The 23114-nt window shown below is 47.1% G+C and overlaps 2 protein-coding genes across 8 annotated transcripts; one reads left to right on the forward strand and one right to left on the reverse strand.

The window, feature by feature from the left end:
• The first annotated feature begins 15696 nt into the window (after window positions 1-15696).
• Window positions 15697-18816, forward strand: LOC123132824 (tubulin beta-1 chain). Of its 2 annotated transcripts, none has more exons than XM_044552540.1 (4): window positions 15697-15916; window positions 16075-16487; window positions 16581-16850; window positions 17882-18816. In XM_044552540.1, exons 2-4 carry the CDS (start codon window positions 16094-16096, stop codon window positions 18553-18555), a joined length of 1338 nt encoding a protein of 445 aa, XP_044408475.1. In that variant the 5' UTR covers window positions 15697-15916; window positions 16075-16093; the 3' UTR covers window positions 18556-18816. The 2 variants fall into 2 exon arrangements, with proteins under 2 accessions (XP_044408475.1, XP_044408474.1); XM_044552539.1 differs by having other exon boundaries at window positions 15852-15916; window positions 16084-16487.
• Window positions 18817-18925: 109 nt separating this feature from the next.
• On the reverse strand, window positions 18926-22558 carry LOC123132850 (uncharacterized). 6 transcript variants are annotated; one of them, XM_044552544.1, is made up of 5 exons: window positions 21881-22558; window positions 21741-21813; window positions 21069-21163; window positions 19896-20051; window positions 18926-19740 (listed from the first exon to the last, which is right to left on the reverse strand). In XM_044552544.1, exons 1-5 carry the CDS (start codon window positions 22018-22020, stop codon window positions 19551-19553), a joined length of 654 nt encoding a protein of 217 aa, XP_044408479.1. In that variant the 5' UTR covers window positions 22021-22558; the 3' UTR covers window positions 18926-19550. The 6 variants fall into 6 exon arrangements, with proteins under 6 accessions (XP_044408479.1, XP_044408478.1, XP_044408476.1 ...); XM_044552543.1 differs by having other exon boundaries at window positions 18926-19727; window positions 21069-21147; window positions 21741-21797; window positions 21881-22489; XM_044552541.1 differs by having other exon boundaries at window positions 21069-21147; window positions 21741-21797; window positions 21881-22489.
• Between the last annotated feature and the right edge of the window lie 556 nt (window positions 22559-23114).

The raw sequence follows: 23114 nt of genomic DNA on the forward strand, positions 1-23114 counted from the left end.
GAACCGATAGCAAGGCTATTTTCTTTGGAAGATGTTTCTTACATTAAAACGTAATATAACATATCTCTCCCTATACCTTTGTTTATAAAACCGTATGGCCGGATTGCCTTGTTTTCCATAAATCTTTGCCCTTATAACGGCTTTATAAAGTAGGAAAACACTCCTCGGCTACTGGCCGAAGAGGTTGAAGCCGATGGTCGGTCAACAAAGTTTTGTACAATACGGATTCGAGCATTAATGATGTAGAGTACTTGGATACATAGAATCATTACACATAATTTGTGATTTTACTATGGATGTCGATCCTTAATTCGGCCACCCGTGTCTGCATTAAGGCTCGGGGCTATTGGGCTTCAGGCTTGTTATTTACAAATATTAAAGGGGCACATCGATCCCCTGATCTGGTGTTGCCACCCGACCAGTGTCTCGGGGGCTACTGCGTTGCCTGTTCAATGTAGAAAATTCAAAGTGCTTAGTGTTCGGCTCGACTGAACTATGGGCAAACGCGTCTTCGGACAACAATAGGTACCATCTGGACCTATCTGGCGTCAAGCTAATATATTGCGGCAACTTCTCAAGACCCTCTCTCAAGGGCCCATTCGCCGATCACTATTATCTCTAATATATTACATTGTGTTTCTATTCCTATGTATGTTGTCGAGCTAGGAGTTGATCCTCAGGCCGATTTCACGCATCGACCTGAGTCTCAGGGGCTACTAGGATCAGCGATTTCATGTTTTCCTTCAGGTGCATCTCGGGTTTTAGACTGACACACACTTTGAGGGCTACTGGATATACATATACTGGCTATATATCTCGCCATAGAATAAATTGCACCAGTCAAAAATATTCACCAAAAATCAGCCCACGGTCGGGGTGGTGCACCACCTCGAAAGTAGTCCGGAATAAAGCTCGGGCGCCAGTGGCTAGCTCCATAGAGGGCATTTCCGACATTAAGCTCGGCTAAAATCCTTCAACTTTTTTGAACCAACGTGATCTATGACCCCTCGGATATAGTCCGGCATTGGAGCTCGGATACAGTCCGGCGTTGGAGCTTGGACACAATCCGACATTGGAGCTCGGATACATTCCGGCGTTGGAGCTCGGAAGTAGTCCGGCATTGGTGCTTGGCTGCAAAAGATATCTCGAATGTAGTCCGACGTTGGAGCTCGGATGCAAGAGGACACTGCCGCACGGGAACAACTTCAAACCCGAGGTGTGGCGTAAAAAATAACAAGGCATTGATAAAGGCCGATAACTTAAAGGGGCTCCTCAGATACCCGACATGTAAACTCTTCGGATTCACTTCGGTGATCCTCAAGATCGAAGATGAGATGATTTGTTGAACCAGTTTTCAAGACCGACGACCAAAGATGACGAACAGTTTGGAAGAATCGAGGAGCGTTCCCAACTTGAAGACCGGTTTAGGGGGCTACTGACGGTGTCCTGGACTAGGGGCTACTCACCATGTTGTCTCCCGATCAGTTAGATTGGGCCGAGGACCCCCATGGCCGTATACTCATGGGCCAGTTTGGACAGCTGATGCATACACAAGGAAGATTCCACAAGACTTAGTGATAAACACAAGGACTCCTCCCCACCGGTGTATTCGGCTAGGACTCTTGTTATCCTAGGCCTCTAGTACATTATATAAATCGAGCTAGGCTAGTTGATGGATTGGCTAGATCATTATGACATTACTCATCATACCTCTAGGGTTTAGACCACAACATATGATCTTGAGGTAGATCAACTCTTGTAACCCTATATTCATCAAGATCAATCAAGCAAGAAGTAGGGTATTACCTCGATAGAGAGGGCCCGAACCTGGGTAAACATCATGTCCCCTGTCTCCAGTTACCCATCGATCCATGACACACAACTTGGGACCCCCTACCCGAGATCTGTCGGTTTTAACACCAACATCGTGCTCTTCTCCTGCGGTAGTACTATGGCACGCCACGGTAGTACCGTAGACCCAAGAAAGTGCTAGTTTCGAAAAAGAGAAACATTGTCTTTGCAAAAACACCTCCAAGCGACCGAACATGCAACGACACACACACACGAGGCAACACAGACACAACCACGACACAACAAGAAGGCAAAAGACAACAAGGAACAAGCACAAGCAATGACCTCTCAAGAGGAGAGGGCGGTGGCCGAAACCACCTATGTTTGAGTCAATTGGTATGGCACCGTGAAGAATTATCCTTGGGCCCATGACCAAAACTCGTCTTTGAAGTACATGTACCATCAAAAATGGCTAATGTGAAAGAGTTGATCAATTTATGCATAATGGGGGGAGGGGGAGTTCATTGAGAGAAGAACACTCCCCCTATGTCCATGCCTACACCTAAACAAGATATCAAGTTGGGTATGGTGGGGTGTGCAAGGGTTCAAGCTACATTGCTCAAATCAATGATATTTATCTCATGCCTTAACTCACGAAATCTTGATTCATCCAAGGGCTTCATGAAAATATCTGCAAGGTTATCATGAGTGTTGACATACTTGAGCTTGATCTCCCCTCACCTAATGTGATCCCGGATGAAGTGATACCGAATCTCAATCTGCTTCGTCTTGAAGTGTTGCACCGGGTTGAGAGAGATCTTGATGGCACTTTCATTGTCACACCAAAGAGGCACTTCGTCACAAGTGACACTGTAATCCTTCAAAGTTTTCCTCATCCATAGAAGTTGAGCACAACAACTCCCGGCAACCACATACTCTGCTTCGGTGGACGAGAGAGACACACAACTTTGCTTCTTGGAAGACCAACTCACCAAATAGCAACGAAGAAATTGGCACCCTCCGGAGGTGGACTTCCTATCCATGCTCCCACCCAATCTGAGTCTGAATAGCCCAAAAGATTGAAGTTGGCTCCTCTTGGGAACCATAAGCCAAATTTTGGGGTATGAGCCAAATATCAAAAGATTTGTTTGACCGCCACATAGTGACTTTCCTTAGGTGTGGCCTGAAACCATGCACAAATTGCCACACTCAACATGATATCCGGTCTAGATGCACAAAGGTAAAGCAAGGAGCCAATCATGGAGCGATATACCTTTTGATCCACCGCTTTACCATTGGGATCTACATCAAGTTGGTATTTGACGGGCATTGGAGCGGAGGCCGGCTTGGCATCACTTAGCTTGAATCTCTTGAGCATGTCTTGAGTGTATTTTTCTTGGTTGATGAAGGTGCCTTCTCTTCCTTGCTTGATTTCAAACCCAAGAAAGAACTTCAACTCTCCCATCATGGACATCTTGAACTTTGAGGTCATGAGAGCGGCAAATTCCTCATTGAAAGCTTTGTTAGGGGAACCAAAGATAATGTCATCAACATATAGTTGGCATACAAACAACTCCCTTTGACCTTCTTAGTAAAAAGAGTGGGGTCGATTTTCCCAATTTCGAACCCACGATCTTGCAACAACTCGGTAAGATGCTCATACCACGCATGTGGGGCTTGTTTAAGGCCATAGAGTGACTTGTCGAGTTGGTACACATGATCGGGGAAATAGGGATCCTCGAACCCGGGGGGTTGTTCGACATACACCAACTCATTAATAGGACCATTAAGAAAAGCACTCTTCACATCCATTTGTTGCAACTTGAAATTATGATGAGAAGCATAAAAAATCAACAAACGGATAGATTCAAGGCGAGCAAAGTGAGCAAAGGTTTCACCGTAGTCGATACCCTCGACTTGGTAGTAGCCTTGTGCCACCAAACGAGCCTTGTTGCGAACAATGATCCCATGAGCATCTTGCTTGTTCTTGAATATCCACTTGGTCCCAATGACATTATGATTCCCAGTTGGCCTTGGGACCAATCTCCACACTTGGTTGTGCTTGAAGTTGTTGAGTTCTTCATGCATGGCATTGAGCCAATCCGGATCCTCGAGCGCCTCATAGACTTTTTGGGGTTCAACACAAGAAACAAACGCGTGATGTTGACAATATTTTGCTAATTTTCTATGAGTGCTTACCCCCTTTCTTAGGCTTCCAAGCACATTATTCATGATATGACCTTTCGTTGTGAGCTTGGATGCAATCTTAGCGGCACGACACTCTAATTCCTCCTCGGGTGTGAAAAGAGGAGCAGAAACTTGATCATCTTAAGCGTCGTCTTGAGCTTGTTCTTGTTCTTGAGCTTGCTCCTGATCTTGAACTTGCTCGGAAGGGAGAACTTGACCTTGGGAATCACTTGGTGGCTCACCACCATCTTGAGGTTGATCTTGCCCTTGATCTTGTTCACTTGGTTGAGGGCCTTCACTTTGTTCTTCAGAAGCGTGTGGGTCTTGGGTCAGTGATGGCTCCACTTGAGTGGAGCATTGTCCTTCTCCTTCGGCCACAAGGGGTTCCTCAATGGGTAGGATATGACCAACACCCATTCTTCTTATGGCTTGGGGAGGAATTTCATCACCTACATCACAAGTACCACTTTGCTCCACTGGGAGCCGTTATTCTCGTCAAACTCCATGTTACACGTCTCCTCAATGAGTCCCGTGGACTTGTTGAGGACATGGTAAGCATGAGAGTTTGTAGCATAACCAACAAATATGCCCTCATGAGCTCTAGCCTCAAATTTAGACAAACAAACACCTTTCTTGAGAATGAAACACTTACAACCGAACACCCAGAAGTACTTGAGACTGGGGTTGTTACCGGTGAGTATTTCATAAGGAGTCTTGTTCAAGCCTTTGCGGAGATAGAGCCGATTGGATGCATGACATGCGGTGTTGATGGCTTCGGCCCAAAAGTTGTAAGGAGACTTGAACTCCGCCATCATGGTCCTTGCCGCATCCATCAACGTCTGATTCTTCCTCTCTGCAACACCATTTTATTGAGGGGTGTATGGTGCAGAATATCGATGCTTGATCCCCTCATCACTAAGGAACTCATCCAAGGTGTAGTTCTTGAACTCGGTGTCGTTGTCACTTCTTATTGTCAAGATCTTTGCATCGTGTTGACGTTGAGCTTCATTTGCAAAGTTGATGACAGTTTGTTGAGTTTCGCTCTTCCTCTTGAAGAAATATACCCAAGTGTACCTTGAGTAATCATCGACAATCACCAAGCAATACTTTCTACCCCCAAGACTATCAAAGGATGGAGGCCCAAAGAGATCCATGTGAAGGAGCTCTAAGGGTCTCTTCGAGTAGATGATAGTCATGGGAGGGTGAGCCTTCTCATGTAACTTTCCTTCGATACAAGCATTACAAGCATGATCTTTGGCAAAGCTAACATTTGTTAGTCCATGGACATGGTCCCCCTTGAGAAGACTTTGCAAAGATCTCATATTGACATGGGCTAAACGGCGATGCCAAAGCCACCCGACATCAACTTTAGCCATTAGGCATGTCGCGGTCTTAGTGGGTCGCTCCGAAAAGTTAATCACATAAAGACCATTCTTGACATGCCCAACAAAGGCTACTTTAAGAGTCTTGCTCCACAAGAGGGCCACGGTATCAATATCAAAGAATGTGGCAAAACCCATGAGTGCAAGTTGACGAACGGAAAGTAAATTTTATGCAAGGGACTCAACAAGCATGACTTTCTCGATCGTGAGATCATGAGAAATGACTACCTTGCCAAGACCCAATACCTTAGAAGACGAGGCATCACCCCACTCGACATTGGTGGGCATAGATGGGATCTTGTGCACGCCCACCACCAAGTCTTTGCTTCCGGTCATATGATTTGTGGCTCCACTATCAAGCAACCATGATCCCCCACCGGAAGCAAACACCTACAAGAGATCAATGCTTGGTTTTAGGTACCCATTTTGTAATGGGTCCTTTGATGTTAGTAACAAGGGTATTAGGAACCCAAATAGACCATTCAATGTACTCATAAGGAGAACCAACAAATTTAGCATAAACATGCCCATCACTAGCACGGCACAACACATAAGAAGGGTTAAAGTCGTCGGCTTTGTTGGAAGGGGTGGCATTGCCCGTTTTGACATCACCACCCTTCACATTGTTCTTCTTCTCCTTAGAAGCACCCTCTCCCTCCTTAACAAAAGTTTGCTTGAGAGTAGGAGGTCGTTTGGCCTTGTCATTCTTCTTCTTATTCTTGGACTTGGGTGCGAACCCAACTCCCTCCTTGGCCACAACTTCCTTTTGATTGCTCAGAAGGTCATTGAGATTCTTCTCACCTTGTATGCAAGACACAAGGCCTTTCTCAAGTTGCTCCTTCAACTTGGCATTCTCCTCCACAAGATGCACATGCTCACAACATGGGTTAGTAACATTTGCATTCTCAATTAAGACCATATGAGGAAAAGTGGCTTTCTCCTGGGTTAGCTTCACTTGGAGTTGATCATAAGACTCCTTGAGGCTAGCATGAGCACCCTTCAAGGCCTTGTGAGCCTTGTCAAGTATATCAAACTCCTCCTTGAGTCTAGCATGGCCAACCCCAAGTTTAGCCTTCTCGGAATCGAGCACACAAGATACAACAAGAGTCTGATCAAGATCTTTCTTTAATTTATCATGGTCATCATTGTCTGACTCCTCAAGAGTCAAATGATGAACACGCTCTTCCTCAAGAGCATTGGAGAGATCTGATATCTCATCGGCATAGTCATGACTATGACCTTCCATTTTAGAGATGGTTTCTTCATGAGCCTCGATCATGTCATTGGCTTCTCCAAGTTGTTCCAAGAGAGCAACGAAGTGCTTCTTGGATTTTCCCTTGAGCTTACTCATAAATGACTCAAATTCATTTACTTACTCATTAGACCCCTCACTTCCATCAATGCAATCCATCAAGTAAGGATTAGTAATGATGGTAGTTTTGATGTTGGGGGTTACCTTGTTGGTGGCTTTGGCCATGCGGCACTTGGCGGTGATGTTCTCGTTGGGTGAATCGAAGAGAGACACCCATGGAGTTGTGGCAATGGCAACAGAGGTCATGGCCATGGCTTCACTATCTTCATCATCATCCTCATCCTCATTGTATTCTTCTTGTGCCACCAACACTTTGGTCGGAGTCTTCTTGGTGAAGTTGTTCTTGTTAGGGAAGGACTTGGCTTTGTCTTTTCGGATGAGCTTTCCACCATTGTCTTCCCGCTTCTCGTAAGGGAACTTCACAACAAAATGGATCACATTGCCACAATTGTAACATGTCCTCACACATTGCTTGCCCTTGAAGCCACTTGAGTTGTTCTTGTTGAAATTGGGCCTTGAGTTCTTCTTGATCCAAAATTGCCTTGAAGCAAGAGTCATGTGCTCATGGTAATCATATTTTGTATCTTCTGAGTTGCTCTCCTCATCTTCCTTTTCATCCTCTTCTTCTACACTAGCCTTGGCCTTCAAGGCAAGGTTGGGCTTCTTTGCTCTTTGAGAACTCAACACCACATTATCGGCGGTCTTGTCCAAGATCCTCATCGCCACAAACTCATCCAACACTTCACTTGAGGACAAGGTGTGGAAGTCCGGCCTTTGACGGGTGACGGAGGACATGGCCTTGTGGTAAGGCATCATGGCCTTGAGGAATTTATGCTTGATCCAATTATCATCCGTATCCTTGCTCCCATGATCTCGAAGAGAGACCGCGAGAGTGGTTAATCTTCGGTAAAGCTCACGAGGTTCTTCATCTTCATTCATTGCAAACTCATCGGCTTCATCTTGCACCACTTCATAGTTGGAGCGTTGAATGCTTGCGCTTCCCTTGTAAAGAGAAACAACATGGTGCCAAGCTTCCTTGGCTATGGTGAACGGACAGAGATGAGCAATGTCTTCAGATGGAATTGCGTATTGGATGATAAAGAGGGCATTCTCATTGAATTGATGATCCGCGGCTTCTCTCGGGGTAAAGTTGCTTGGGTCATGCGGATAGAAACCTTGCTCAATAATTCTCCAAAGATTAGTATTAACATGGTTTAAATGACATTTAAAGCGATAGACCCAAGAGTCAAAATCCTCATTTTTCACAATCTTAGGAGGAGAACCCGCATGATTTAAATGAGTGGAGGGAACCGGTCCTCCATAAGAAAGAGGTGGTTCAACATGGGCAAAGATGCCACTACCATTTTTACAACTAGATAAAGGAACTTTATCACTAGAAGCTTCCCCCTTATCGGAGTTGGCATCCGCCACCTTGTTAGTGGGAGCGGCCACTTCCAAAGGTGCGGTGGATAATTTAAGACCATCAAAGAACTCTTTAAACATGCCTTTGACCTCGGTCGTCATGGAGGTTTTCAATGTGTCCAAATCCACATTGAATTCCTCACATGAGACCGGGGATCCCCCATCGGCCGTAGACGAATAAGGATTCACACAGGGGTGCTCCTCCTCACCGTCTATGGTGTCAACCATACTCTTAGGACGGTAAAGCCCTTAATTAAGAGATGAGGCTCTGATACCAATTGAAAGGATCAATATAGTTGACTAGAGGGAGGGTGAATAGGCAACTAACAGTTTTTAGCTTTTCTTTACCAAATTAAACTTTGCATCAAAGTAGGTTGTCTAGATATGTAACTAGGTGAGCAACCTATATGATGCAACAACAATAAGCACACAAGCAAGCAAGGGATATAACACAATATAGCTTGCACAAGTAAAGGTGAGAGATAACCAAAAGCGGAACCGATGGAGACAAGGATGTGTTACCGAAGTTCCTTCCTTTTGAGGGGAAGTACGTCTCCGTTGGAGCGGTGTGGAGGCACAATGCTCCCCAAGAAGACACTAGGGCCACCGTATTCTCCTCACGCCCTCACACAATGCGAGATGCCGTGATTCCACTATTGGTGCCCTTGGAGGCGGTGACCGAACCTTTACAAACAAGGTTGGGGCAATCTCCACAACTGAATTGGAGGCTCCCAACGACACCACGAAGCTTCACCGCAATGGACTATGGCTCCACGGTGACGTCAACCGTCTAGGGTGCTCAAACAACCAACAGTAACAAGATCCGCAAGGGATTAGTGGGAGGAATCAAATTTCTCTTGGTGGAAGTGTAGATCGAGGGCTTCTTAACCAATCCCTAGATAATCAACAAGTTTGATTGGCTAGGGAGAGAGATCGGGCGAAAATGGAGCTTAGAGATGGAAGAGGTAGTCAACTCGGATCAGAAGACTCCCCTTTTATAGTCAAGGGACAAATCCAACCGTTATCCACTTAACCAGCCTACAACATGCGGTACTACCGCACCAGCCAAGCGGTACTACTGCAAGGCGTTGTGGTACTACCACATCCACGGCAGACACCAGAGGAGGCCCTTTTCCATTAACGCTGTGAGCGGTAGAACTGCCGGAGCGGTACTATCGTGCGCCCTTGCGGTACTACCGCAAGGCAGGGCTTGACTGGGCTGGGAAGGCACGGATGAATAAAATTACATCTGTGTCTACTTCCACTGAGTTTAGATTGGTGCAAAAGTCTGACACGGTACTACCACATCCGGGGAGCGGTACTACTGCATAGGGCGCGTATGTAAAAAATTACATCCGCCCCTACTTCCGCGCGAGAGCAGTACTAGGCCAGAACTCATGGTAGTACCGCAACACACTGCCACTTGGAGTCGTTCATTTTGCAAAGACACGGATAACAGATCAGAGCTCCAAAGAGGCAAGGGGAAAGAGGTGCAAAAGAACAGATGTGTACATGATGATTCCACCCTAACCTTTCCGAAGTGGATCCCCTCTTAATAGTACGGCTTTCCTACGACTCAAATCCACCAAAAGGAAACGTAGAAAAATGCTATCTTCACTAGGCTCCGAGGGGCATCGAATCGTCTTGTGCCTAAACATGAGATACCTGAAATGCTCAACGCACACGATTAGTCTAAAAAGCATCGTGATCAATCACCAAAACCACATAGGGTGAAATATGCCCTTACACCTGGCCCCTCCGCTCCAAGACCAGATGGGACCCGTGAAGCAAACGAGAACAGGATTAGCCCCTTCTCCAACTTTGACGGGCTTCTGTCTCATATTGCTGCCCAGAGAGCTGTTGTGGAGCAATCTGCTAAAGAAGCCGATTTTGATGATGTTGCATCACCACCAAAGCAGCAGAAGAAGAAGAAGGCAAAAGCGTCAAAGCCATCTGCCTCTGCTACACCAAAAGCTTCAACTAGGAAGCCATTGAATACTGCACCGCCTGAATCCAGTGTGCAGTCTGAAGATTTATCTCGCGTGTCCAAGAGGACCAAGAAGCCAATGCCCAAGAAGGCCACTGGGCAACCCCTCACTCCTGCTGCCATTCTGTGCAACGAGGAAGACACCATTGATCTGTCTAGCGATGAAGATCTTGGTGATGAAGCTCTTGAGATGCTGATCAAGAGTAAGCCAGAGGTGGAGATCTTCAGTGATCTGCCCCTCTTTGATGTTGACATCTTGAACAACTTCATTAATGAGTGGTTCAACGACCAGAACATCAGCATTGACAGTCTGCAGCTGCCAGTGGGCATCAGCATCACATTCCACTCTGCAATTGCTAATGAGATGGCCCTGGCACAGAAACTTGTCGAGCTCAAGAACAAAACTGACTATGAGAAGGCCCATTTCAAGAAGAACATGCACAAGCTCGGTGTGGCAGATGTGCAAATCTTTAAGAAGATGCTGAATGACCTCAAGACTGAATTCCATCAGAAGCGTGAAGAAGCCAAAGGCTCTCAAGAACGCATGAAGCCTTATGCTCAGAAATGTGTGCAAGCACACAATGAAGCTGAAAAGAGGAAAGCTCTTGGGCGTCCTGGCATTGATCCCAGAATGGCTGGTAAGAAGAGCAAAAAGCATGCTGAAGCAAATCCTAACACTGCAAGGTAGGGACAACCCAGCATTGTCTTCCCTGCTAGCATGACTGGCTCAAAGCTAAAGGTCCCTTCAGTTGCTTTTGAGCTCAAAAAGACTAGGCATGCTGAAGCAGAAGCCCGGAAGAGGAAGCACAAGGATACATCTGATGATGCCCCTTCCAAGAAAAAGTTGAAGACTAAGGGCTCTAAGTCTTCAAAGAAAAATCGTGTTGCTGCCCCTGAGCCCCTTGTTGTTGATCCCATATTTGTTGCATATTCTGCCTCTGCAAATCGCGAGCGCCATCTCGTTGTCCATGAGCCTGCTCCCACAAAGGCACCAGAATCTGAAGAAGTCCCAGATGTTATCCCCAATGCAGCTGAAGACATTGGTCATGAAGACAATGTAGTTGATGATGAAGTCCTTCCTCAGCTCGAGTGCCAGTTGGTATCATCACCTGCTCCAACAAGCATTGAATACATTAGCATTGGTCGTCCATTGGCGCCAATTGCTCAAGATGACTCCTGGGCTGAGCGCCCACAAGAGAAGATACCCCTGATCAAGATGAGACACCCCATACTCCACCAGCTCACGTTACCTATCCGGTACTTGATGACAACAATTACATGGAGACCACTCCATCTCCAAAGGCGTCGCCAGCATTTCGCAGGCTTCGCAAAGGTCTCAAGCCATTTGTCTCCACGTCCACCATCCCAGAAGAAGATTCTCAACAATCCAGCTTAGTGGCACATCAACTGTTTCCTGAAGAGAATCCTTCTGCGGCTATTCAAGCGTCTGAAGCTAAAGATGCTAAAGACATTCCGGCTGCATCAGCCAAAGAAGAAAGAAGAGAAGAAAGAGAAAGAGAAGCCACACCCCCTGTTGTTGATCAAGTCATTCTTGAAGAGAATGTGATCGTGCCTGATCCTCCGGTCGTTGACCAAATGGAGGTTGAAAACAATGAGGCTACCACCAACACTGCTACTGAAGCCAATAGCCCTGTCATGGCTGAAGACAATGTGGAGCCTGAAGCCAATGTGAATGCTGAAGCTTCTGTGACGCCGGTCCTCGCTGACGATGTTGTTCCTCCACTACGGCCTCACACCATGGAAACGACCTTCAATCGTGAAGGGCAATTGGTCACAGTTTGCTGGCCAATTATGATCCCCCCTACCGCTCCAGGACCACAATATGACTATCATGTGGAGCGCAGGCCTCAAGTTCAGAAGCCAAAGCCGCATATGCCAAGGCTTCCAAGTGCTGTCACTACACATGGATCTTTCAACGTGCTAAGTTTCAGAGAAGACAATACATTCTTTGACAGTGCCAATAACCCCTACAAGAAGCCAAGAATCTCATCTGACAGATTTTGGAGCCACTAATAGCGAAGCTATTACTCTTGCATTCTATACAATCAAGACAGAATTTTTCCGCACAGGCGTCTGGATTGTGATGCTATGGCTGGGCTGCCATGTCTGGAAGAAGCCCTTGACTGCTTCAGGGATGTTGGTCTTCTGGCATTTGTCACTGATAAAGAGCACTGTAATGAAGAGCTTCTACCGCAGTTCTATGCCACCTTAGATATTCGAGGCTAAAACAGGGATCCGAAGACACGGATCCTTGAGTGGATGATAGGTGATGCGCATCATGAAGCCAAAGCTCAGGATATCATCGAGATGACTTCCCTTCCCACTCCAGGTGAGCTGTATGAACCGGTTGTTTGCTTTACCAGAATGAACTGCAGAGCATATTTCAGAAGCATGAGCCGAACATGAGCCAAATGCTTAGCATGATGAAGCCTTTGCCCCAAGATGTTGAATACCCAAAGGAATTTTTTGTTGAGGACCTTGAGTATCTGCCACACACAGTATATCACATTCGGAGGCATACTCTTTGGCCCATCAAAGGCTATTCATCTAAAGCCAAACTTGAAGGGTCCATGAAGACTTTGGTGTTCTATATTGTCAATGGCATCAGATTTAACACTCAGGTTTTTTGCATCAGACAACTTGCTGCTTTCGGGATTGATTTGTTTGATCTGAAGTTCTGTGCTCCATGGGTGATGCGGTTGATTAAGCTTCATTCAACTATTGACTATTGGCCCTCAGCACGCAATCACATTGTCTTCTTGCCTGAGGTTGATATGTCTGTTGAAGCCATCTACCCTGAGCCTGCAAAGAAGCCCCTCCATCTTCAGAATGCTGAGTTCCAGAGCTTCGCACAGCCCATTGAAGGTGTTCATGTGCCAAATGCTGCAACTTATACCTATCCCTTGGCTGGAAACCTGCGCCTACTTCATCATGCAAACACTGAAGCTACTAGTGGCCTTAGAAGCGCCCACATGTTCTCAATGACCGTGAGCTTCTAGTGGCCTTACATCAAAAGAAGGACAAGCATCATGACTGGCTAAAGCGTCAGATGAAGAGTATCATGGTGGATGTCAATCGCATTCGCCACTTAGCCGCCAAGAACTCGTTTGTTGCTCATGAAGCTTGTCGCCGTTCCTGGAAGAGTCTCACTTTGCTCTGCGCTGAAGATGAACTTCGCGCAGATGGCTTCTCTGAACATTTCAAGTTTGACTCCAGGCCTCCTCAAAATGCAAGTTGGCGTCGTGCACCCTCCATTGAAGATTCTGAGTACTCATCCTCGGCTGCAACTGTTGTTGTGAGAGTCATCGATGAAGAAGATGACACCACTTCGCCTGCTCTCACTGCTCAGCATAATGATGCTGCACCAGGCCGTCTGCACCACCAAACTCCAACGTCGACCCTGCTGCTCCAACTTTGTCTCCGCCTGGGAATGAGTAGATACTCTGTGTCTTCAAACCTTTTTGGTCCTTATTGACAAAAGGGGAGAAGCATATGAGTTGATAGTCTCCATGCAGGTCCATATGGGTGGTTGCTTAATTTTTGCTAAAGTACTTACAACTCTTGTTCTGAAACTTTTGGCTTTTGAGTTGTAACACTTAAACTTGATGGTCGTCTGCTATTTTTGCTGCCACTTTGTGATGCGATGATAAATTCTGCATGAAGTCATTCTGCACACGCCCATTTTCCATTATGCATATCATTATCTTCATCATCTTCTTATATGCATGATGCATTGTCTTCACACTTTGAAGATGGACTCCACAAAGCAAAACCTGTCATGTGCATTTGCATTCGAAAGCAAATCATTTATATGCACATCTTCAGGGGGAGCCTCATCATATGTATGAAGACAATACTCACAAGACTAAACTATCACATACTTTTATCCCCGTTGAAAACTTCAACCAGTTTATCATCAATCACCAAAAAGGGGGAGATTGTAAGTGCATCTAGTGCCACCCCTAGTTGGTTTTGGAGTATTGACGGCAAACGTGGTTGAGTGACTAATGTGTTTGTGAGAATTGCAGGATAACACATGTAGTGTCCCTCATTAATTCAGTTTACCTACCAGAGATGACCCCTAAAAATGTGTGAACACATTGAAGACAATGATGGTTCGTGAAGACATTCATGACGAAGATTATGACGCGTGAAGCTATTCACTTGAAGATTATGGAGTGCAAAGACATAGTTGTTTCATAGTTTTCTTTCCTTCTTATTGAGTTATAGGAACCACCGTACTGTTAAGTGGGGTCCAAGTGAATAAAGTCAGAGTGACTGAAGTGATGCTCAACCAAATCCTATGTCTTCGAGCGAAGATAATGAGAGCAAATCTTATCCAGAGCTGGATGAGTCAGCTTTGCTTGTAGCCCAAGCTAAGCTGCCGCGTGTGTTTGAAATCTGACCATTGGACACGTGTCAGTTCCTTAGTGACTTAAGATCATTGGACTAATCAGGTCGGGTTGCCTCCTGGCTATAGATAGCCCACCCCCACACCATAAATCGGTGGCTGCTCAGAGTTAGTGCACGGCTTCCTTCGTTTGAGAGCAACTCACCTCCGAAGCATTTGAGAGAGAAATCTTTGCGAGAACAAAGCCCAAAACTCCCAGAGCCAAAGAGTGCTAAGCATCACTGAAGTCTTTCTGTCCGCGTGATCTGAAGACTTATTACACTTGAGGGCTGTGAATCCTCCAACCGGTTAGGCGTCACGTTCTGAGCATCCAAGAGTCGTTATGGATTGCCGGTGAACGAAGTCTGTGAAGGTTTGGAAGTCTACCTCCAAGACTTACCAGAGTGATTGGGCGAGGACTGAGTGTCCTTAGCTCAAGGGGAATAAGGTGAAGACACAGTCTTCTGAGTTCAATCTCAGCCTCCCTAACTAGACGTACAGTTGTCACAGCAACTGAAATTGGTCTACCAAATCCTTGTCTTCACCAAGCAACTCGTTCTATCCCTTTCTCTCCTTACTTTACAGTTTGTCTTCGTGAAGCCATTGCTTGCCTGCCTGATTCGTTTGACTTCATCGTGTGAAGACTTTTAGCTGTTTAGCTTCATATTATCTTCCATACTGATCCTGTCTACCTAGTTGCAGTTAGTCTTCATGCCTTTCATGTATTGTATGCTTGACTAATGCTCGCCTAGTGTAGTTTTCATTCCGCTGCTTACTATATATGCTCAGTTTACCTGTTTGTCTTCAAAGCTACCGTGTTTTAAATACTTTTATAAAAAACGCCTATTCATAACCCTCTAGTTGATAACTAGCACTTTCACTCGTGATTATAACCTTATAATTTTGGAATAAAACTCCCTTTCATCCTGATTTTTTTTTTATGAAATGGATGGCGTAGAATAGGTCATGGACGTCCAACTATTTGTGTCGTTTTTGTTTCAAAGAGCCATCCGCAATTCTCAATGGCGACCCTATCGTATTTCCAAACCGCCCCACAGTCCACACTCACGTGCCCTCCGAAGTCGCCACTTGGCGGTGCCGCAATCCTTTGCTTAACAATTACGCTCGAAGGGCAGTTCGGTCATTCCACCCGGGTCCCGCTCCTCCCACCCGAAAAATTTCAAAATCCGGAAGACCCCAACGGGCCACCCGACGCTAACGCGAGCGGAGCCGCCCGATCCTCCTCATCGGACGGCGAAGCGCCTCGTCCGTCCGATCCGGTGCCCTAGCCCCACGCGCCGCTATAAAAAACCCGCCCCCATTTTGGCCACACCAAGAACACACACGCTCTCTCCCCCACAACCCAATCCCCATCCCCTCCCGCTCCTCCACGCGCGACGCGAACTCTTCAATCCTCTCCCAAGGTAACCGAATCCTCGCTCTGCTCCCCGATTTCTCCAGCGCCCCTTTCGCTTCGGTGGATTTCGTTGTGATCTCCGCGCGTAGCTTGCTTCGATTTGTTTCGGATTTCATCTGGTGTTTCCGACGGATCTGACGCAGAATCTCGGCTCGATTTTTGCAGGGAGCGTAGGGAGGCGAAGATGAGGGAGATCCTGCACATCCAGGGCGGGCAGTGCGGGAACCAGATCGGGTCCAAGTTCTGGGAGGTGGTGTGCGACGAGCACGGCATCGACCCCACGGGGAGGTACGTCGGCACCTCCGACCTGCAGCTGGAGCGCGTCAACGTCTACTACAACGAGGCCTCATGCGGCCGCTTCGTGCCGCGCGCCGTGCTCATGGATCTCGAGCCCGGCACCATGGACTCCGTCCGCACGGGGCCATACGGCCAGATCTTCCGCCCCGACAACTTCGTCTTCGGCCAGTCCGGCGCCGGCAACAACTGGGCCAAGGGCCACTACACCGAGGGCGCGGAGCTCATCGACTCCGTCCTCGACGTCGTCCGCAAGGAGGCCGAGAACTGCGACTGCCTCCAAGGTACTTTCCCCTTTCTTCAGGAGTCGCTCCAGTTACTCCGTGCCGCATATTCCGGCGAGCGATTCTGACTTTTGTTCGTGTGCTTGTCGTCAGGCTTCCAGGTGTGCCACTCCCTCGGCGGGGGCACCGGTTCCGGCATGGGCACGCTGCTGATTTCCAAGATCAGGGAGGAGTACCCGGACCGGATGATGCTCACCTTCTCCGTGTTCCCATCCCCCAAGGTGTCTGACACCGTGGTCGAGCCCTACAACGCCACCCTCTCGGTTCACCAGCTGGTGGAGAACGCCGACGAGTGCATGGTGCTGGACAACGAGGCGCTCTACGACATCTGCTTCCGCACCCTCAAGCTGACCACACCTAGCTGTAAGCAGATCTGTGACACAAGTTTGATTACCTGCTCGTACTTTGTCTATGTGAATGTAATGATTATGCTGGCAACGTGGTGAATTATAGCACTGGACAGTCAATTGTCGAAGAAGCTCGTTTGTCAGTTGTCATATTGTGGTAGTTCTGTTTGGGTGATACAAACTGACTGCATGTAGTGTCTGAAAATGCTGTCAGCAACCTGTCCTAACTGCTTGATGACATTAGTTAATTAAATCACCTGACAGCCATCTAAGTAGTAATTTCTTCTTTTTACGTTGAAGAAGTTCATTTTCCGAGTGTCATATCTTGCCAGTTTTATTTTGGTCGTATGAACTGACTACAGCCTGTAGTGTCCACAATGCAATTACCAACTTATCCCAACTGGCTGATGCCATGTTGGAAGCTGACTTTGTTTTATCTGCTGGAAATATGTTCATTCTAGAGATGATATTTTGTAGTTGGTGCTTTTAGCTTGTTTGAGCGCTGAGGCTGGATGTAGTTGGAGTGATTTTTGTGCTCTGTACATGGTAGCTCACCTACCTGTCATTAAGTATTGATGGGAAAAGGTGTTTTCTTATTAAACTGATAAATGCTGGTAGATGTGGTGTGATTTCAGAGTGGTTGTTCTATTGTAGCTTTCTCAGCACCTTGATGTGATGTATGCTATTTGCTTGAATTGAACCTATACATCATTACGTGCAGTTTTTCTAATCTGAGTGAAAGGGACCCTGATTCCACTTGATAAGTCTATATATGTTACTCCCTCCGTTCCAAATTACTCGTCGTAGAAATCAATGTACCTAGAACTAAAATACATCTATATACATCCATACCTGCGACAAGTAATTCGGAACGGAGGGAGTACTTTTGTTAGTTAGGTTTGCTGCTAGTGCATTTTCTTTGAATATTTTCCTGTTGAAGTGTAGGTTGTGGTATGAAAAAATTCCAGCTGATATGGTAGTTGCTTGTTAAATACTCCTTATTATGCCAGTATTGCTGATCTTTGAATCTTGCCTTTTTGTTGACAGTTGGTGACCTGAACCACTTGATCAGTGCCACCATGAGCGGTGTCACCTGCTGCCTCCGCTTCCCAGGGCAGCTGAACTCAGACCTCCGCAAGCTTGCCGTCAACCTGATCCCCTTCCCGCGCCTCCACTTCTTCATGGTGGGCTTTGCGCCGCTCACATCTCGTGGGTCACAGATGTACCGCTCCCTCACTGTCCCTGAGCTCACACAGCAGATGTGGGACTCAAAGAACATGATGTGTGCTGCCGACCCACGCCATGGCCGCTACCTCACAGCCTCGGCCATGTTCCGTGGCAAGATGAGCACCAAGGAGGTTGATGAACAGATGATCAACGTGCAGAACAAGAACTCTTCCTACTTCGTGGAGTGGATCCCCAACAACGTCAAGTCAAGCGTGTGTGACATCCCACCACGCGGCCTCTCCATGGCGTCCACCTTCATCGGCAACTCCACCTCCATCCAGGAGATGTTCCGGCGTGTGAGCGAGCAGTTCACGGCCATGTTCAGGAGGAAGGCTTTCTTGCATTGGTACACTGGTGAGGGGATGGACGAGATGGAGTTCACTGAGGCCGAGAGCAACATGAACGACCTTGTCTCCGAGTACCAGCAGTACCAGGACGCCACTGCCGACGAGGAGGGCGAGTACGAGGAAGAGGAAGAGCTGGAGCAGGAGTAAGATCGGTGACGATTGCATCTCTCCGTTTATGTGGTATTGTGGTTTTCGTACAACTGGAGCTTGTTACTAGTAGAGACTAGAGGGTACCATGGCTACAACTCTGCTGCTTGTTTGCGTGTCTTGGCATGTATTGGATTTGTACTGCGTTCGTATGTAGGCATGTTCACTCGATGCTATGTTTCTTTGCGTGAATTATTTATTCTATGTGAGGTTTCAAGCAAGTGGATTTGAAATACAGTAGAATGCTTTGAAGTTTGAACATTGATGCTCATTCTGCATGTTGTCCTGTCCGTGGTTCGTTTCATCTGAATTGAAATTTCAGTGTCACTCTATTCGCTGCAGCACTTGAAAAACCCGGATTTGTGAGAAATATGAAGGTAAATGTGACGGATGCAGGTTGTAGGTATACATCGTTTTTTTTTGCGGGTGGGGTATACTCCCTCCGTCTGGAAAAAGTTGTCCGCGCGTTAGTTCAACTCTAATTTTACAAAAAAGACCTTCTGCCTTTTAAACTGCTGCAAATCAGCCCCCTCAGCTTCTTCCTCCTTCCTCCCGTTGCCCGATCCGGCCCCCGTCCGGCCCCCGCCAGCGAGGCCCTGGACGCGCTCTCCCTCCGCGCTGCTGACCTGCCAGCGGACTTCGCCGCCGCCGCCGGCCACGAGATCGCCGAGGAGGACGGCCGCGTCCAGGCCTCCAGGGACGGGAGCAGCACGGCCGCGTCCCAGAGGAGGGAGGATATCGAGGGGCTCGAGCACGGCCGGCAAGCGGGGCAGCAGCATCGCCTCAAGCGCCGGCGCCGCCTGCGTCATCAAGGAGCCCGACCCCGACTGCGGCTGCTCCTCCAAGGCAACCACCTCGACGGGCGCCTCCTCCTCGTCGCCCTGCTCGGGTCCCTGGCCGGTTCCTCGCTCCTGCGGCAACCCCAGCCACTGCTCCCCTCTCGCTGACTTCGGCAGGCAGGGCCATGCGAGTCTTCCCGGTGGCGGGACCTGTTGCTACCGCTGCTGTCCTCCCGCCACGTACTGCTGACGCTGCCGCCGCCCACCACCTACTGCCACCGCTGCAGCCCGCCTGATCGACTCCGCGCGGACCTGCTGCTGCTGTTGGCGACTGCATCTGTTGCTGCTGTCGGCGATTGCCTCTGCTGCTGTTGTTGGCTGCAGGTACTTTTCCTGAAAAATGGACCTGTGTCAATTGCAGTTTCAGTTACAGTGTCAATTGTGGCTGATTGATCTGAACTTGTGTCAATTGCAGTATCAGCACACTTATGTAAGCAATGTACTTTGTGAAATCTTTGCTGTTCTTTGTGAAATCTTTGCTGTTCCATCAGAGTACTGTACCTGAAAATTAGTGAAGTTGATTTACACCAAGTGTACTCCAAAACTGTGCTGTAAGGAGTTGCTCCTTGTGCTGCTGCTGCTCCTGTTCTAGGAAATGAGCATGTATAGTTGTCAGGTAGACTGCTCTTCTGTCCCTCCTTTGGAATGTGAAGTTCACTGGAAATGAGCACAAGTTAGGTCCATTAAACTAAGATTAGCTGAAAGCAACAGAAGAGCGCTAACCAACCAAAGTTCAACTAGAATTAGGCCACTAGAGAGGAAATAAACAGGTGTGCACTATGCTAAAGGAAGTTGATAAATCCAAACCCTGAATTACTGCCTGTAGTTGCTGAAAACAAAAAAAGATGTAGTATAAAATCTTGGTGTCTTGTACTCCTTTGTTTCTGTAAAATGGTCTAAAATGTGCAACAGAAACAATCTTGGATTTATTGGAGTAGATCAATTTGGGAAGTATAGGAACAGTGGTAGATCAAGAATGGAGGAAATTATTGGAGTAGATCAAATTCAGTCATTATAATGTTTGATGCCAGCATCAACAATTAGTTCTGATGCATCAACACTTCTCTATACTGCATGCATGCTTGCTCGACAAAAAAACAGAAGAAGAGCAGAACATGCATGCTTGACAAAAAAGAGAGCATAAAGTACAAAGAATACACTATGATCAATCCAGAGAATCATCAAAGTTGTTCCTAAACTGAAGATTATTCCTAGTCTGAACATGTCACAACACTATGATAAAACCAGACATACTTGAAACTAGAATTAGAAAACAAGATTAAATTTAGTGAACATATACTGTCAAGTTATGTCAATGCTTGAAAATTTTGCAAGCACTAGCTTGGAAAATGAAAACATACACTCATATTTCAGTTGACAGTGACAAATTTTTCAAGCACTAACTTGGAAAAATCCTACAGCAGTTTACTGAAATTTCCTTGATGTTCATGGAATGTGCTTTCATCAACTAAATTTCCTTGATGTTCTAAAGATCAAGGACTGCTAATTAAACTTCTTGTCCTAAAATATAAATAGAAATTCAATTTTGTCAGTACAATGCTGCTGCCTGTACAAATTCTTAGCTTTGCTTGACAAAACTGTTTTACTTTACCAAAGTAGACAATGCTCTTCAACTAGGCAGGGCAGGGCAGGGAGGAATGCTCTCCAACTCACCAAAACAAACTGGGAATTATCCCCTGTACACCACCACCATGCTTCCTCCTGACAGAAGAACCCTCAGCACCCAAATTCCCTGCAGCCCCATTGCCCTGAGATTTGATTTAGCAGCAAACCAGAGCATTTGGTTTAGCAGCAAAGAAAAGCAAAGCAGAACGTCTACTGTACTTGAAGATCTACTGTACTTGAACGTCTAAAGCAAAGCAGAGCATTTGATGCTACCTAAAACATGAAAGCAGAGATCTACTCCAATTCATGAACAGTAAACTGTCCCAGCGATGCACACAATTGAGCACACAGTAAAATGAATTCATAGACTGAATTTTACTGAACTTGGTAATTTTACTGAGCACACAATTGAAGTCCACTTCTTTTCTTTTGATAGTGAAAGTCAATCTGAATTTTGTAAGCAGAGAAGCAATGTAGTGACTGTACTCCAAGTTAAATTCAGTCAATGTGTACACAAAGTAGTGATTTTGTCACCAACTGAATTCAATTATCACCAATACTGTTTATACTGAATGTATACTGTATGTTCAGCAATACTGGAAGCATGCAAAGTGCAAGGCTAACTGAATCTATACTGTATGTTCATCTATTGTACTCCATGGCTAACTGAATTTTGTCAGTATTGTACTGTACTCCCAATACTCGTACTCCATGGCTCACCTGCACCAAAAGAAGCAGCATCCATTCCTCTGCAATACCCCATTCCTCCTCCAATCGCTGCACAAACCAATCGCTGCAAAAAATCAGGTCACCTGATTGCTTCAACAGACAGACATCACCTGTAAATTCAGTAGACAGACCTGCGCTGTAGGCGAGCGGGGAGCAGAAGCAGAAGCGGCAGCGGCGGCGCTGGTGGAGCCAAGAGTGCAGGTCCTCCATCATCAGCCCGCCAGCTCGAGGAGCAAGACGAGCTGCTGGAGCAAGTCTTCGTCTTCCCCATGCCCTGGTTGTCTTTCCCACGCCACCGCCGCCGGAGCTCGAGGTCTGGAGGAGGTGCTCGAGGATGAGGAGCACGAGGACGAGGAGCGGGTCATCGACCGCCGTCTCCAGAGCTCGAGGTTTGGAGGAGGTGCTCGAGGACGAGGAGCGGGTCATCGAGCGCCGCCGACGAAGCCGGCAAGGCACGAGCTTTACAGAAAAGGGGATCCCTTCCCTCTTGATCTCCTAGTGCAGACGGAGAGAAGCGGCGAGACGAGGGAGAGAAGGCGGCCGACATGCGGCGAGGCGACGGAGCAGGCGGCGAGGCGACACAGTAGGCGGCGAGGCGACGGAGCAGGTGGCCGGCGCCTGGCGAGGCGACGGAGCAGAGAAGCGGACGGAGGGAGGGCTGCGTAGTTTGTCGGAAGAAAGGGGAGGTGATTTTCGCAAAATATCCTTGGGGACAACTTTTCCCGGACGGAGGGAGTACATCGTTATGAACGCAAGGGATTATAACATAAGGGAGTTGGTGATTGCGATTATAGATGGTAGCCCCTTTCTTCAGCACCCCCACCCCACCCTCGTAATTTAATGGTCACCAACAAATTGCTAAAATTCTCTCACCAAACACATTGTTGTTTATAAACCACCAAAGCATCACATCTCAACGATTCTAGCTCCTTGCGGCTGGAAATCAAATTGCTAGAAATCCGATGGATATAAGCGGTTACGATACAACACGAAGACCTGCCCTTAGGACACTCACATCTGTCAAACAACATATTCAGTGTACGTGACAAGGGGCTGCCGCACCATCTCCTGATACATATCTTGGTAGTTCGGTTAGGTAGTTAGCTAGAGTTTATCTCTCCTTTGTAATCTTATCTTTATCTAGCTTCCTTTCCAAGATGTAATCTAAACTGTATGCGCTATCAGGGATGTGCGCCCCTGCCTATAAACACGTACGGCGTCCCCTCGAGTTGAGGTACGACGCTTTCCGCCATCGCACATGGTATACAGAGCCCTTCTCTTCCACAACGTCTAAACCCTAAAACTCCATCCAGTGCAAATCATGTCGTCCTCCTCCGGTGCCTCCCAGGCTAGCCTCAACGGCCA

This window comes from Triticum aestivum, chromosome 1B (assembly GCF_018294505.1).
Source record: "Triticum aestivum cultivar Chinese Spring chromosome 1B, IWGSC CS RefSeq v2.1, whole genome shotgun sequence".
NCBI classification, from domain to species: domain Eukaryota; kingdom Viridiplantae; phylum Streptophyta; class Magnoliopsida; order Poales; family Poaceae; genus Triticum; species Triticum aestivum.

What these genes read in the sequence shown, in the direction of transcription:
- LOC123132824 (XM_044552540.1), top strand. Translation starts at nt 16,094, where the DNA reads ATGAGGGAGATCCTGCACATCCAGGGCGGGCAGTGCGGGAACCAGATC. An exon ending in GAACTGCGACTGCCTCCAAG is followed by an intron (nt 16,488 to 16,580) that starts GTACTTTCCCCT and finishes GCTTGTCGTCAG; the next exon opens with GCTTCCAGGTGTGCCACTCC. An exon ending in CAAGCTGACCACACCTAGCT is followed by an intron (nt 16,851 to 17,881) that starts GTAAGCAGATCT and finishes TTTTGTTGACAG; the next exon opens with TTGGTGACCTGAACCACTTG.
- LOC123132850 (XM_044552541.1), bottom strand. Translation starts at nt 22,175, where the DNA reads ATGACCCGCTCCTCGTCCTCGAGCACCTCCTCCAAACCTCGAGCTCTG. An exon ending in ATAATTCCCAGTTTGTTTTG is followed by an intron (nt 20,052 to 21,068) that starts GTGAGTTGGAGA and finishes GCTCATTTCCAG; the next exon opens with TGAACTTCACATTCCAAAGG. An exon ending in TCAACTTCACTAATTTTCAG is followed by an intron (nt 19,741 to 19,895) that starts GTACAGTACTCT and finishes CAATTGACACAG; the next exon opens with GTCCATTTTTCAGGAAAAGT.